General features: G+C 27.7%; 1 protein-coding gene and 1 non-coding gene across 2 annotated transcripts in view; one reads left to right on the forward strand and one right to left on the reverse strand.

Annotated features, from left to right (window-relative positions):
- Positions 1-17347, forward strand: part of LOC148237177 (guanylate cyclase 32E) — a 118716-nt gene that overhangs the window by 58430 nt on the left and 42939 nt on the right. The window contains exons 4-5 of the mRNA XM_088182411.1: positions 11393-11515; positions 11589-11772. Coding sequence (XP_088038537.1) covers positions 11393-11515; positions 11589-11772 — 307 coding nt within the window. The remainder of the gene's footprint in view (positions 1-11392; positions 11516-11588; positions 11773-17347) is intronic.
- Positions 16562-16632, reverse strand: TRNAG-GCC (transfer RNA glycine (anticodon GCC)). The gene has a single exon. It is a non-coding gene; the product is annotated as a tRNA-Gly (tRNA).

The raw sequence follows: 17347 nt of genomic DNA on the forward strand, positions 1-17347 counted from the left end.
TCCCAATTGGTTTACAAGCTATAGGGAATTTACTAAATCGAAAATAAATTTATGAAATCGCCCGGCCACCAGGCAAAGTTTCGCAAAAATAACCTCGGGTGCTTAGCTGTTTATGTATTCATATAAACCGAGTGTCAGTGTCGGACGGCAAAGTTTAATGCTGGAATTCTATAACGTCATTAAATTGGTGGTCCAAAGTAGAGTAGCCATAAACGGCAGAGTCATTTTATATGTTTTTTTATGAACAGCATAATGCGTGGTAAATGTATTTATTTTATTATTAATAAAACCGAATAGTAAAATCTTGTCCCGTATCAATGCGCAAATGTATTTTAACGAGGTGACAATCAAATATCAGTTAATATTATCTAGTGGATTCGCGTTATATTTAACCAAATGTTTAATACCAAAATATTTTAAATTAGCATGATTGACTGAAGTATTAGTGATAAAATAATAATAATTGTTTATAGTTTAAAACTAAAGCAGCTATGCACGAACGTCTTGTAAAAATCCTTTATTTACGATTTTTAAAATGTGGTGATCTCTACTTCTGATGGTTATCATGTGGCTATTACTTTTATATTTTATTAGTTTTTAAAGCGCTTTCGTTTAAACGATGCTTTTATTTTTTTTAATTTATCACTTATCTTGTGACATAAAACAAAAATTCAATAAAGTGAGAACCTAGTTCATTCATCTTTTGCTAATAAAAATCGATCAAACTAATTTTTAGATAAAATATATAGATCTACCTGAAACACAGTGCTTTTCGCTACGCTGCTAAACACAAACATATATTTTTTAAATATTTCTAAAGCAAATTGTGTAACACAAGCAAGAATACAACGTTTGTTGATATTTTTTTCGGGTGCGACTTTTCAGCAATTCTTATACGTGATATCTTCGGGATGATCCGTTGAGGTCTCTTGTGTTTCTCAAAGTATCAACTATTTTTATATTCTTGACTCGAGACATCTTCAGCGAATCACAAAAATGCGGTTATATAATTGCATCGCTTGTATATTCGACCAACAAAATATATTCATGCCTTTAACAAGTGAAATGTGCAAAATAAACACATTATGAGGGTTGTTAATGCAAAGGGGTAAACTCCAATGGTGGTTTTTATGCTGGAGTATGCATCGTCTATTGTATTTTTATGCAAAAAGGGTAGTCATTGTGAACGTTTAACGGGCGTGCTAATTGGGATATCCATAAAGTTACGCAACTGTGTTACTGAGGTTTGGTATTTTTCCGGACAGGATTATTCCAGACACGAATTTTTCAGACAAATTTTTGCGGACAGAAATTTTCCGGACAAAATTTTTGCGGACATATTATTTTTAACATTGATTATTATTATAAATAAAAAATATTTTTAATTTTACAGAAAATTAAGATAAACATTTGAACTGTTGAATTTTTAACTACCAAGTTCAATATGGTAATCAAATTAAATTAAATCCAATGAATCTATAATATATTTTTACTTCGTTTAAAAACATTTTTTTAATTTTACAAAATATCCGTTGCTGGTATTTTAATTATTTTTACTACATTTTTAACTAGTTCAAGTCTACAAAAACGGACAAGAAAAATAATATTTCGTGAAAAACCGCACTGTTTTTCTTTATTGAAAACTTTTACCTGAATCCATTCAAAATGATCTTTATAAAACATAATAAAAAGAATCCCTTGTGTAACTTTAAACAGTTTTTATTGTCTTGCCTAAATGGCCTATTTCAATTACTACGTAGTTTTACGTTAATTTTATGAAATTATTACTATATTATTTTATTATTTTAAGTAAAATAGCATAAGTTTAGCAATAAGATATGTTTAATTATAAAATGAATAGTTTCATCAGATTATGTTGTATTTCAATATCAATAAAAATGTAAAATTTATATGAAGCAAATTACTACACTAGTATTAGTTTTTAAAACCTATGATATTTAACTAAAAATAATAATCTGTTTAGTGTTTTTTTTTAAACGCAAGAAACCCATTTTTTTATTCAATAGAACGGAAAAAGCCCTTTTTATGATGATATACGTTAATCCTTCCGTCCAATTATAGATTGATTAGTGGTTCTACTCTTTAGCTATCGAGTAGTATTCTTATCAATATAATCCCTACTTTATATTAATTTTTCCTCATATATGGTTTTGCAAAATTCTATCCCAGATTGATTTTCAGAACACATTCTCGTAACAATGAATCATATTTTTACAACAGAATGACTCTCTGCTTACTTGGGCGTGTTTGTTTTGATATGAATCTTTCTAAATTATTAGTTCTTAAAACTTAAGGTATTTAACTCAAAATAATAATTAAAATAAATATCATAAAAGTAACGTTGAACTATGTATTTTTACAATTATTTGAATTTACACTTTTGTAACTCAACTTGTGTAGATGCTTACATTGTAATATTAAATTTATTTATTGATTTTTTATGGTTTATGAATAAAATTGTATTAATGTTAAAAGTATCGCATAATCTATTTGCGTTTAATCATTTTATTTTCAAATTTGTCTGCTGATCGCAATCATGCATTACTGTATTGCTTAACATTGTCAATAAGCTATTAACGAGTTAGTTTTATATTATACAAACAATACAATTCGAGATGACATTCAATGTTGTTTATCGCTTCTTAAGTACTACAATGTGTGAAATTGTCTAACATAAAATTCTAATGAAATTTTACGTCACTGCCTATAAAATCTGGTGTAAATCTTGCGATTTATATCTTCCGATAAATCCGCAAAGCTTTTCGCTTACCGCGAATACGTATGCAAATGCGCAGTTTCTCCTAAAAAGGAAGCATTTTTATTATCTGACGAAATTTGTATTGTGTTTCAGACAATAGACTGAAGAACATCCCTCGAGTGCGGTTTCCGCATACTAAATGATTTACTCGTACGCACGCAAAATTGCAAGACCGCAAATTGCCTAGTGAAATATGAGCTTCGAATTTTGTTTGCGGAGCTAAATTCCACGAATGACTGTAATAGGATTTTGAAGAAAGAACGGATATTTTATATGTAAAACAAAATCGAAAAAAGGTTTTGTGACGTAACGTACAAAACGTTTGACAATATGTAGACATGTATGTATATAGCGTGCATACCAATTCACGGGACGGTCTCACGTGGGCAGACACGTGAAATGTTTAACGTTTTGAAAATAGAGATAATTTTGACTGTCATACTTGTTATGTATTATAGTATAAAAATACATAATGTAAAAAATTTTCTCTCTAACAAAGGGGAAAAATTCCAACAATTTTTAATATAGGATAAATTAATATATCTACTGAAAAAAGCACGTCAAAATACGCACCGTAATAAGATACATGTAAAATGCGTGTAATAAAATCCATGGTATAATGCTTAAGACCACCGGTGTGACATGTGTGGCACGGTAAGCGCTATAACTTTTTGTAATCAATTCGGATGTCCGTTTTATTGTAAATTTTCATTGATATGATTGAAGTTACAGAAAATAAACAGAAGCTTCTTTTCAATTTCCGCTATACATGCCAATTTCAGATTTAATTTTTTTACAGTTTGTTTACGATTTGTTAAGTGAAATCAATATTAGGAAATGCTTACTTTCTAATCTGTTATTTGCAATTATTTTTTAAAAATAAACCTTCGTGTGGAAATTCTACAAAGTATAAAATAAATTATTGACTACAAAATTAGCTTATAGGGTTTTAAAAAAGGCGATATCTACATTTCCTAAGTTAGTTATTTTTAACCATTTCATTAATAAGTTTATACGACTTAATATAAAAAAGTAATTGCATTTTAGAGTGCTTCTTTTATATGTACATATGTATATACTAGAGACTACTCTGAATATTCATATTTTCGAATACCGAATAAATTTTCCCGTTTTTAACTATTTGTTATTCAAATATTTCTAAATGGATATAGTCACTTTAAAATGTGTTAGTATCTACAGCACATTTATATTCCAAGTTTTTGATCTTAATGTTATTAATAAAAGCTATGGATATAATAGCTATAAGCCGACATAAAAAATAATGAGAATACTGTAATTGTAAAAATCGAAAAGTCATATTTCCGAGTTATTATTATGCATATATGAACTTCCTCAATGACTTGTATTAAATCGTGTATCTCTCTTGAATCAATACAAATAATGTTCATTTTTATATATTTTTTCGCTTTAACTTGACAGGCGTGAGCCCAATGCATTACAATGGGGTAAATTTGTACTAACTTATTAAAAAAAATTGACATAATTAGAGATATTTTTATTTAATATCGGTATTACCCAAAGAGAAAAAAGTTAATACCGGTATTAATATTATTATTTTTTTCATTAATTGGTAATAAAAAAATACCGAAAGAATAATGTTTATTTATTCAAAGTTTATGCTATAATATACATATCGTATAAGAGTCAGAATATTTTCTTTAAAGATATTGAATGAAGATTTACTAAATATTATTGTCTTCATTTTTTTTTTTTTGGAACTTTAAAACACTTTTATTAATTTAAAAAAAATATTTTTGTAAATTCAGGCTCCAAATCTTCTCACGTAACAGTTAATCTATGACTTTGACAAAACATCGTCACTGATCATCTGCTTCTGGATGCCTCCTAAATTATTATACCAGGTGCTAGAGCACCACTCGCCAATTAATTCTAATAAAATATATTACTTATTATTTTTATCTGAATGATTCTTATGAGAAAAGAACGCGTAGAAAATTGTAAATCATTTTTTTTTTAATTTATATGCTTGATGATTGTGATTCATTTATAATATTTTATTTTAATTATTGCACATTTGATATCAATTTTAAAATATCGCAATAATATTTAATTGATAAAGATTAATCTTTCTTATATTTATTTATTTTCACTAATGTTAAAAGTAACAATAATTAAATTTTTAAGTAAATAATATATAACAATTAATACGTAAATACTGCATAGCCCTTTTGTCCCAAAAAAATTAGCATAATTTTTTTTAAATAATTGATTTTCATTGATAAATAAATTATTTTTTACATATGTGTTTTAAAAATTTGTAACTGTTTTTCTGTACTTTAAATGATATGAAGTAATAAAAAGCAATAATATTTAATTGTTACAACAATAAAATATAAATCGAGCTTGATTTAAAAAAACTTCTGCTAACATACTATTACTTATTTTACTTATATTATCTTGTACAGCCTATACTTGTACAGAAATAAATAACATTGAATTATTTTTCAATGAAAAGGGTGTTTTTTAAAAATATGTACATTTTGCGCAATTTTTAAAATATGTTATTAATTTAAATATTATTGTTGAGACTTACTTAATGCTAATATTTAGCACAAATATTTAGTGAAGCATTTGGGTAAAAATATTTTTACTTCGCCAGCCATCCCTGTCATAAAAAGGGCGCGGTCATTTCTCTGTTACATTACAGAATTACTCGAATTTGACTGAGCTGTTTTATGTTGACACGTGGCGCATATACAATAATACAAAAATATCGAGCATGTTACATTTAATTTTAAAAATATGTGCCGAAGTATCAGCCGATATTTCGTTCCTCTTGGACTAAAAGGAAAATTATTATTCTACTGTGATAAAAGTACTTAGGTTAATCCGCTACAATGAGCATATTGCTTTCAAGCAATATGGTCATTCGTGTTTTCGTAGTTCTAAGCTATGGATAAATCGTTATTAACAAATATGATATACAAATTTTAAAAAATATAAAAAAATATTTTTGATACTACCAGTATTTTTCTTTGTAATAACGATAGTACTGAAGGTCAATTTTTGTTCAAATACCGGTATTACCGGTATTGCAATCCCCAATTGTAACGTCACTTCATAATTTATGACTAAATAAATCAAACGTTAACACATTCTTAAATACACAAACGGAGCTTTTCAAATAACATTTATAACCAATGTTTTATTTGTGCGATTCAAAAAAATATTTATATTTTCTATGCGGACAATCATTAAATGTTTATGTTTGGAATCGTTGAACCGCACGAAGAAACTAAATTAGCATATTTGTTTCGTTAACACAAAGCTCGATCCTGTCAGATTATATATGTATTGTAAATAAAAGCCTAACTTTCTATCAATTATTCTACATTTTTGTGGCTATAAAAATTCTGCCAGTGGTTTTTTCTTTGAATGATGATGGTTATTTTCCGGTCAGTTCGCGTGATGAAGTACAATCGTCGAGATCTTCACCCTTGCTCAACCGAGAATAACCCTACAACGACGAAAGGGTCTCGATTATCGCACTACTTATCTAACATTTCATGTATAAGTACACTACAAGAATTATTGGGTACGTCGACCTCTTTATTAATTTTACTTGTGCCATTTTATATGGATGAAAACTGATGAACATGTTTTTAAAAACATAATCTATATACAATATTTTTCTTGCTGACATGTTCTTCATGTCAGATAAATTTGTTGGCTGTTATTTATTTTTTACTCAACAATTAAGATCGTCACGGACGTTTTACGCGAAGTTTCCCGTGAGTACGTCGCAGGCTCCAGACGTTTTCAAAGCGGGTTCAACTTTGGATTTCGGACGTTGAGCTCGACCGGATGCGAAGAGAGAAGCGGCGACTTTTGATTTTGACCTGATTTTCGAAGGAGTTGAATCAGCCTTTTCTTGGTTAAAGTTTGTAAGGGCTTAATGAGCCAATATAAACAAATCGTGTCATAAAACTTATCCGCAGTTGTGCATCGATGTTTTTAAAACTATTGGTTGCTAATAGCCCTATGCCCTATGGCCAAAATGAACGAGTTAGAACATCCAGGCTTACTTTAAGCTCTTGAGATTCTTATGCTCTAAATTCTAAAGTGATTGTTTATGTATAAATGTTAGTGTGAGAAAAGCTATGAGTGTCCGAGGAAGTGATCGTTGGTTTTTTTGGGTATTTTTACCTTTGGCCTACTCCATATAAAATAGGTGCTATTTAACAGTAAATTTTTTTATGATATATGTACTTTATAAATTATTTATATATGTTCCAATAAAACAAATTGCTCGTGCATCAATAAATCTTTATATTTTTATTCGAAAAAGGATTCGTTCCATAGAGTTATTCATAAGGTGCTTACTGTTTTGATCAATGCTCGCTCGCTACCGCTTGCTCGTGCCTAATCTGTCCAATAGTAATGCGCAAACAATTCGTTTTATAAAACCATTATTTTATATATTGAAAATTTAAATTATCATCATAAAAAATATTGTTTTTCATCTCTTTCGGTAGAGCGGCTAAATATAAAAGGGTGACGAGTATGGAACAGGTTGTCGTAAAATTAAGATCGGCCGTTTAATCCTAAGTACAAGTGTTCTTCTTTTAGCATTTACTGCTAAAAGTTCTGAATAATCTCGGGTGCTTAAAGCAATCGTAATAATGGCGGATACTTGATTTAGTCTGTAAAAAGTTTTCTCACTGTGGTGTCCTATTTTAACAAAAGAGCTCTATAGACGTGTAAAGCCCATCTTTGTATATCACATGTAGTTGCTGCTGTTCCCGAGAAGATTTTTAATCTCGGGAGTCAAGATCCCGGGAAATCCCGGAATTGAACGATTAAATATTTGTATTAAATAAAACGTTAAAAACAAACTAATTATTTTTTTATTTAAAAAATTAAATATTTTTTTTTTACAATAAAAAGCAAATTAGTTGAACATTTAACCTAGCTCCGTCATTTATACTGGCTACATACTAAACTATGTTACTCTTAAGATGAGTAGAAATACATAAATAAGCATAAGAAAGATCTTTCGAAAATAAATATGAATGTGCTATAATGTATAAAATATCGGTTATATCTGAAATTATATTTTTCTATGGTTTGAGGGCTTGATTTCAATGGCGGATATCTGTAACGCATTTCCTTGTATTTGTTATAATTTTTAAGGTGCTTCTAAAATTTTATTAGGATGTGAATTTAAATTTATTGTTAAAAAGTCTAACTCAAACAATTACTTTTATATTCTTTTAGCAAGTCCCTGTGACAAGTTTGTCGCAACGATTGTGGGTAGTCTCGGCAATATATTTATTATATTAATTTTAAGCATTAAAGTGACACTAATTAATTATTAATGTCTCTAAGCATTTTATGCTTTTATATAAATATTTACATTGTGAAAGTTAAAATACAAATTTTAGACTTTATGTAGATTTTTATTTTTAGATTATTAGCAAGTGTTATCTTAAAAAATCATGTACACTTATGACTGGATTTACGGTTTATCATAAATTAACCCTTGTCGCTCAATGCCGGAGATCGTGTTCAACACAAGTTAACCGTTTGCGTGCCACAAACGCTTTGTTTGCTTCGTTCGATTTTTTTCGCTAGGTTATTTTCGTCCAAAAAACCATCCACAACCTGTCGCACAAGTGATAAAGGCAATGTCCTCGAAATTTAATCGCAATCGCCACCGTCGGGCTCTCGGAGTTTTCTAACTTTTCATTGCTATCTGTTTCCGGCACGCCATGACCGTTCACGTCCGATCTCCTCATATCTCACCGCTTTTGTATGAAAAAAGTGAAATTTTTATCCGAATCCCTTCTATCTATTTCAGTTTGCTTCGCGTCAATAAGTTTTCTTTTTTGCTTCGACCCTTGGAAAATAAAAATAAGCTTAAAATAAGACAAAGATAAAACTTTATTTACGCTATGGATGTCATATAATTTATTTCCATTGATGCGAGAAAATCCTCATTTTTTTCAATAATATGTTTCCAGTGTATTAAAATAGGAAATGAACCAATATATCAAAATAATAAGCTTATATTTGACCGATTACTTACACACTTACGTTTATTTGTATTGTTGCGTATGAGTGTTAGTGATCAAGGAATAAGTTAGACTGTTTTTTAGCGATATTATTATATATTCATTATATTTAAATAAGTATTCACAGAAATAGTTTATTTTATATTTCATATATTTTTACTTAAAAAAATGTAAATTATCCTAGATGGTGGACCTGAGTAAAACTCTGAGCTTGTCCATCTCTGAAATAAATCCCAATAGTCTAAATTATAAAATAATATAATCCAAAATCTCCATAAATGTTTTATGTGCAATATAAAGCTTTAAAATTAAACTAAAACTAAAAAAGTGATGCTTAATTATTAGATATAGCTAATAAAAAAGCTTACTTCAAGTCTGACTTTGAATGCTAAACAACGATATATCGTTGCTCGTCATTATATAAAATAAATGCTAACAAAGATAGTTCTTGACATCATGATGTTCTGAAAAGTCAATTTATTTTTGTACTTATTATTAACTTATTTAGTATGATAATGACATGAAACAGTTTTTGAGTGAATTTATTTAAATTAGTATATAGGAAAAATTGATTAATATGGGAAAATGTTTTTAATATATTTATTTATTATTTTTCTCTTTCAAGAACAAAACATTATCGCATACATCTGCAAGTGTTTTTATTTATATAATAGTAGATGTGTACAAAAGGCATGATTTATTAAATTATCTATTCATTCTCTAACGCCTTCAATAAATTTTATAATGACGTTATTTCTTCTGATAACACATAAGCACATATTTGCTTATGTGCTTTTATTCTAAGAATAATGTCTACTTATTACGTACGTAATAAGAACGCGTCTTATTAAATTATCTGGGCTTGTTTCTTAAAGCTTCCAATAACTTATTGCTTTATTGTATTATTTACTGCATTATTTGTAATATTTACGTAAAACTTATTAAAATGGCTTTTCGCTTATTATTTTTGTAATATTCAAATTTTTACTTAGCTATTAAAAATATACATATAATTCATCAAACAAAGAAAAGATTAATTTAAAATGAAATATCTGCTGTACAATTTTTAATTATTTTTTGCGATTATATAAAATAGATATGTCCTTATTATTGCTATGCTACTGCAAGACATGGTCTTTAAGTAGTATTTGAAGATCGGGTTGCACTCTTAAGATTTTTGTAAAAGCATTTCGTTTCCTCGGCTTTCTAAGTCTAGTCTTAAACGATGCTGATTCTGAGATAAATTCTGACCAATCTCATTCTTAATGAACATTTAAAAGCAGTGTTAAGATTTCACTTTAGCTATTAAATTTTAATATGTCTAAAAAATTGTATGTTTTGAAAAAATATGTTGTATAAAATATAGTTTTATATAAAAATTTTGAATTGATAATAAATTAAATATTTCTTAAGATTCTTTTTAATTTAAAAAAAATGTTTTATTATAAATCTAATTCACGGGAATATATTTTATTTGAATTTAACATTACAAACATTTAATTCAATTGTTTAAGCGATTATTTTTTCTTTTGTCTAAAATTTTATTTACCTAGTTACGTATCGCACAATATAATAATTGTACATACGAAAAAGATGGCGTTCTTAATAATTAGGTAATTTTTGTATTTTCTTTGGTTTAATATAAAATTAATGTAAATATCATTTTTTCAATAAATTTCACTATGATTTTATTAACAATTGTATTTGTTATTGTAACAATTAATATGCATATTGATCATTTTTACCACCTTTTATGATTGTCAAAATAAGAAAATTGTACGTTCGTAAAAAAATGTTTTTTTTTGTTTAAATGTAAAATTAATCTTATTGAAAATTCAAAGTTATATTTGTTTATAAATGTAAATATTATTCTTTTAATTGCATTTATAATATATTTTATTGGGAATCGTACGTTTTGCTTAAAGGATTAATATGTATTTGGTAAAAAAATAATATTTTATTATTTTATGTTATAATATTTTATATATTTTTTTATTCATCTTGTTTTGTGTTATATGAGAAATCCTAATTTTGTACAATTTTCGGTTTAAAAATATTGCTTTAAAAATATTCTTAACTTGAAAAACTAGACAAGTTTTTAATGTGGCCCGCGCCCAAAATCCCGGTATCTACATAAATTCTCATTTTATTATTATCTCATGCTATTCATTCATAAGGAAGCAACAATAAACACTATATTTTTTAAATATTTATTTATTATAAACACATCGCCTCTCTATTGAATTATTGCGCAACTGTTCGTTCACACTTCTCTGGTGTTTATTTCTTTTAAATTCTTGACTAATGTTTTGTTGCCCTTCTCTTTAAAATTTTATTTTTTAGAGAATGCTTTTCTTATACATTTTTAAAATACACTTAAGTATCGATCACATAATAATTTTAATCACACAGTGATAAAATGTAACTAAAATCTTTCTCAGATAACATTCTTATTTTTACTTATTTACCTCGCTTTGTACAATATCCGTATAAGTTTATATCTGGTCAAAGAGTGTCAAACTTTTGGGTCAGCTAAAATGATGGTATTTTTTTACAGTTTTGCACCGACTACGAAACTTCGAACAAGAAAAAGTTTCCAACTTTCGCGAGGACGAGACCGCCCGACACACAAATATCCAAATCCGTAGCAGCGGTTCTCAAATATTTCAACTGGACTCAGGTGAATTATATTTTAGATAGATTCATATTAATAACGATTCAATTCAATGACCGAAAGTTTGTTTCTTTAACAGATAACTTTTCTATTCTTGGAAGGCGATGAGTTCTCAAAAGTTGCGGCTCGCGTTGTGCACGAAGTCAAAGCTGCAGGAATAAATGTGAGGGCTTCTAGATCCTGGAAGGAACTCTATCACCATGGCATCTCAACTAGAAATCCATTTCGCGAAATCTTGAAAGAAACATACGCAGACACCAGAAGTGAGTAAACCAAATAATCCCTGTCGATATTTTCTCAGAGAATGTTATAGCTCAGTGTTTACGTTGTGATGTACAAACAAAGCTTTCTTAAAATTAGCTCCACATAATAGATAGATAAAAATAACTATTTGTGGCCGGCGATAGCGCAGTAATGGTATAAATGATAAACTCTGTCCCTTTCTAGTCTTTATCTTTTTTATTTTTTTTTCACCATTTGGGTAACTAAAAACAACTACTCCTAAATTATTTCTCTAAATACTCATATGTCTAGGAATTGGATTCACCACCTCAGTATACGATAAAGAAAATATTGTGGTCATGTTTCATTGCATTTGTTTGGGATGTTTTTTTTCTTGGAACATATATAGAAAAGTCGTTATCAACTCAGGGAACAATGGAAACAGCTGCAGCCAATATCCACCCTCAACAATGGACATATATAATGCCATGACGAAAAAGTGACGATATATATTGGTTGTAAACACCCTTCGGCGATGCCCAATTGATAAGGGTGTAATGTGGTGTGACGTGAATAATGGAAATTTGAGTATCAAAATTCCATAAGGAAAAACACATGAAATATTCGAGGAGAAAATTTTGTATCGTATACTAAGCTATGATGTATGGGAATAAAAATAAATTATTTATTTTAGTTTGAAAGCCAGTAGTTCGATAAACTTTAATAGTTTTATATTAATATATCAACGTAAATTGAAAGGGACACAAACTCCAATTTTTTTTACCTGATACTATTTAGGTATAATTTCCTTTTGCTTTGATTTCAATAAGTTTGTCTATTTTTTAAAACCGTATTTAGATAAATTTAAAACTAGTATTTAATACTAGAATTTCTAGGTAGAAGATAATTTATTAGAATAGAATGAGAAGTTTTAATTCACTTATGCAAAGCATTGGAACAATCGATTTAATTTACAAAAAATACATTAACTCAATTTATTTTTATAGTTATTCATATAATTACATTATAGGTTGTTGTGTTTTTATGGTAGATTTAAAATAAATATTTGGAATTTGACTTAAAATTGCTTTATGTATGAGCTTATTTACTTAACGAATTTAAATCTTGCTTACTAACTTCCCGAATTTAAATCTTAAGCTCAAAATTCTAAATTTGTATAGCTTGTTAGTATTCATGCAAGTACGTTAAAGCTTTTGATTTTGTTGCAAAAAAATCGAGTGTATTTATACTATATTTGAAATCCAGAAAATATTGCTTACAATGTATGAAAATTCTTGTACGAAAACAGATTTGAATAAGGAATATATTTGAGTATCTAATATTTATGGAAATGCTTTTAAAGAAGCAGAGAAAATAATGAATCGATCTGCATTTTGAGAAACTATAAAAACTGCTAATAAATTAGGTAACAAGTAATTCAATATTAAATACAAATCTAAGTAGAATAAAAACTACTCAAAATAAAATAAAATATTTTTTTAAGATAGTTTTAGTAATTATTATTGTATATTTGAAATTAGGAATGAATATTGTTGTACAAAAAAAGGGTTTTTTATAAATAATAAATATTAATATATCTGAACCACAAATAATATTCAAAATTAAAATAGCTACTTTAAATTAATTACGCCTTATTTAATTTGTAGTTGGTTCTTTAAAAAAATTTATAGTTTTAGATCAAATTTTTATTATTATTTTCAATAATAAGTTTCATAGCATATTTTCATTACTTATTCGCATGACTTTAATATTTATTTAGATGACCTGTAATTTATAATAATCCGTATTATTTTACTTTATTCCTATATTTTTTTTCATAATTAATATGATTTAAAATAGTTTTTTAAAATTATATGTAATTTTCACTCTTATTTAGATGTAATTGGCAATTTATAAATATGACCTAAACTATAATTAACCTAAGTAAATATTATCTAGTAAATAAAAGTTTTTTTTTTAATTCTTAGGTAAAATTATTAGAATATCATTTTTTTAAGCTTATTAGCTTAAGTTTTATTTATTGAATACCATTAAACTAAAGCTTACTTAAAAAATGGTTAAATGTCTTAACATATTTATATTAACCTATTTTTCTGAATTATGCATTTTTTTATATTTAGAATATATAATAAAAATAAATTTTTGCTTTTATTTAAGTTTTTATTACACTAAATGACTATTTTGAAAAAAAACATTTTTTTTTAATTTGCAAACCAAATTACACGCACAAATTTATTTATTATTTGTGTATTTTTTTCTTATTAACAAATATTTTTAATTTAAATGTAATTGACAATTTCTTATAGCTAATAAAATTACCTAAACGTACTAATTGAATTAAGAATATTTTTTTCATAAATATGAAACAAACTATAATTAAAACATAGGTTAAAATGTATCTATCATTTAAAAGTATTTTTTTAGAATCTTATATAAAATGAATAAAATTTAATTTATTTATTTTTATGACTATTTTTTCCATTATAAAGGGTTTATTAGTTATATTTTAATTAATAAACTAAAGCTTACTTTAAAAAATGTTATAATGTTTAACTTAAACATATTTAATAAAATTTCTCAGAATTATGCTTTAATTTATATTTAGAATATTTAAATAAAAATCTATTTTCGCTTTCATTTCGATTTATAAACTAATTTTTAAAATAATATATAAATTTTTCAGGGACGTACAATGAGATACATTTGCGTGTTAAATGATGAGAGCGAGTAAGAAGAAGTGGATGTGCGGAACGCATGTAACGCACGCCCTTATCTCTCACTCACTCTCGTCACTTAACACGCGAGCGAGCGAAAAGAAATGTATCTTACCGTACGCGCCTGCAACTATAACTAAATGGGAGTTTTAACATAATTTAGATTGTTTAATATGAACATAAAATCAAATTTTTTATTCAAAAATTAATTTTTCGTTTTTAAAATTACACGCTTAAATTTTACAGATGGATTAAACATATTTATGTATTTTATTTTATTTTATTTTAAAATATTGTTTAACTTTTTTTTTACGTTTATTGAATTTATTGTTCATCTTGCAAAATCTAAAGCTTCAGGGAAAAAACAAGTTTAATTTTAGATCTGTCTCTATGAGTTACACTTATTTTGTACCGATTTGTGTAACACAAAAGCCAGTTATTTATTTTTATTTTATATATACACTTGTCTGGTTCATAAGCTGATCCATTTCTCTATCTATAAATGGATAGAAGCATCAACGCATGTCATTAAAGAAGGGTCAGTTCCACTCTAGATAAAATTGCGTTTTAAAATAAACATCATTGAGAGACCATTTACCGGATTAAATTCGCGCCATAAATCATAAAGATAACGCGCGTAGCCGATTTTAATATACCTTACCGGCCAACAGAAATTTACATTTGTAGAAATTCGCTCTCTTTCTCTGATCTCTAAAAAGGGGCACACCACAAAATCCGCCATGAAAAAGCTAGGAGTATAAATACTGGGGCCCTATCAGCTAGGGATCACCTTTACTCAGACATTTCGTTTGATCACTTCTTCTTCGACACTTTGTCTGACACAGACTTGAACATCCACATCGGAGTTTAAGACACCTAAACTTTAAGAGACCTCTTACTTGGACCGCAACTTCGGACCAATAGAGATCGCAGAAACCGCCAATTCTCTCTACTCATCTACTGGTCTAGCTCGAAATCTGGTATCCAGAGCGATCCACTTCGGAAACGTCTACAGCCACGTACAACCCTTCTCAACTGCTGCGCAGCAAACAATTCATCTTTGTCTTAATCAAATAAAGATATTGGACTCTTATGTATAACCCGGACAAACTCTAAATGAATCTGTATCCTAAATTATTATAAAATTTTAATATTTAATCTAAGGCTTTGTTTAATGGAAAGTATTTTTTACAATAGGGTTTTTATTGTATTTATATAAATGTTTTGAATTTATTGCAATAGTTTAATATTTTACTATTTTTTATCGGCATACTTGCCTAACGCCAAGTTAATTAGAAGATTAAAGTAGCAAACTGTCCGCTAGATTCGTTTATGACACAAGTTAATTGTAGCCATTTTTCTCTTAAGCACGAAAATCCTCGACAGAATTCTTGTTTAGATTTAATTAAACCGTTTGAAATCTTACGTACAAACAACGTTTTAGATAAGCCACCTAATTTAAACGCCATACATTGCAGTTACTTGCTTATCTCACGAACTGCATTATCGCATGCCGTTACTAACATTTCACGTTTTATTTATTTTTAACCTACGTAAGACAATAAACTTTACCGATAATTTAACTAACGCTTAATTGAGACAAAGAAAAATGTTAATTGTCAACGGAGGCGTTCGTTATTTATAACGAAGCAGTGAAAGGGTCGCTGAAAAGGTTTTCCATCAGATTATGAAGGAACGTGCTCTTTTCCCTCTATTTAACGAGAACGTGACGCTGTATCGATGAAGCAGATAACGGAAGGATTCGTCAGATTCGAATCTTTAGTAATGGGTCAATTAGTTATTGATTTTATATCCTGCGGGTTGAAAATTAATTGGAAATACGGTTTGATTATAGAATAAATGACTAGGAACGAAAATTATAATTATTGTAAGTCCTTTGACTTTATTTTTGCAACTATTAATTTTTAAAATACTTTATAATATTTAACGCATTTTAATGATCAAAAAACAAATATATGAAATCGTGTATGAGTATTAAAGATAATGAATGGGTCAGGCTAATTAATTTTAATTTCGTTTTAATGTATATTTTTATTTTAATATATTAAAAAAAATTAATTGGGAGACAATTCAATGCATCGGCCGGGAATCGAACCCGGGCCGCCCGCGTGGCAGGCGAGCATTCTACCACTGAACCACCGATGCTCCTGCAATCGGATTCTGTACACTCCGAGTGATCGTTCTTATCGCTTCAGTTATTGCGCAATCTCCAGTGTTAAAATTGTTTTCATAGCAATTTTAAAGTTTTTCGCCAATTTAAATCGAGCCGCCTAAGTGAATGTTTTAACTCAGCTTAAGGAATTTCATTAATTTTCAATTGCTAAATCGGTATTATAATAAGATTTATAGAAGCAATTTGCCTTTGAAGTTGATACCACCAAAAGCGTTTGCCTTTATTTCCTCTATGACAGACGAACTCAAAAAGGCTCGTTAGCGGCAAAGATTTATAGCATTCATCGATTTTCTATATTGTTATAGAACGTATTGAATATAAATATACTGTGGCTGCAAGAATCAGATAGATTTCTTTATCAAAAAAATAGTTTATTTTAAAATTTGGTATATATTACATTCCAAATATTTGACTAGCTACTATTATAAAACATGACGGATCGAATTTATTATTATATGGTATTATAAATATTAATATATTATATATGTATATGTATATTTAATAGCATATAATATGTATGTATTTGATTTTAATATTATTATTACATGAGCTGAGATAATAAAATAAATATAAATGTAAAAAGTAAAATTCAATTTAAATGCAATTTTGTATAAAATATTTTCTTGCATTTTTAAAAATAGAATTAGCAACTTTTAAATAATAATAATTAGCTTACGAATAAGAGAA

The sequence above is a fragment of the Plectrocnemia conspersa genome, unplaced genomic scaffold (genome assembly GCF_051122295.1).
Source record: "Plectrocnemia conspersa isolate PC_06_02 unplaced genomic scaffold, ASM5112229v1 ptg000003l, whole genome shotgun sequence".
Classification (NCBI taxonomy): domain Eukaryota; kingdom Metazoa; phylum Arthropoda; class Insecta; order Trichoptera; family Polycentropodidae; genus Plectrocnemia; species Plectrocnemia conspersa.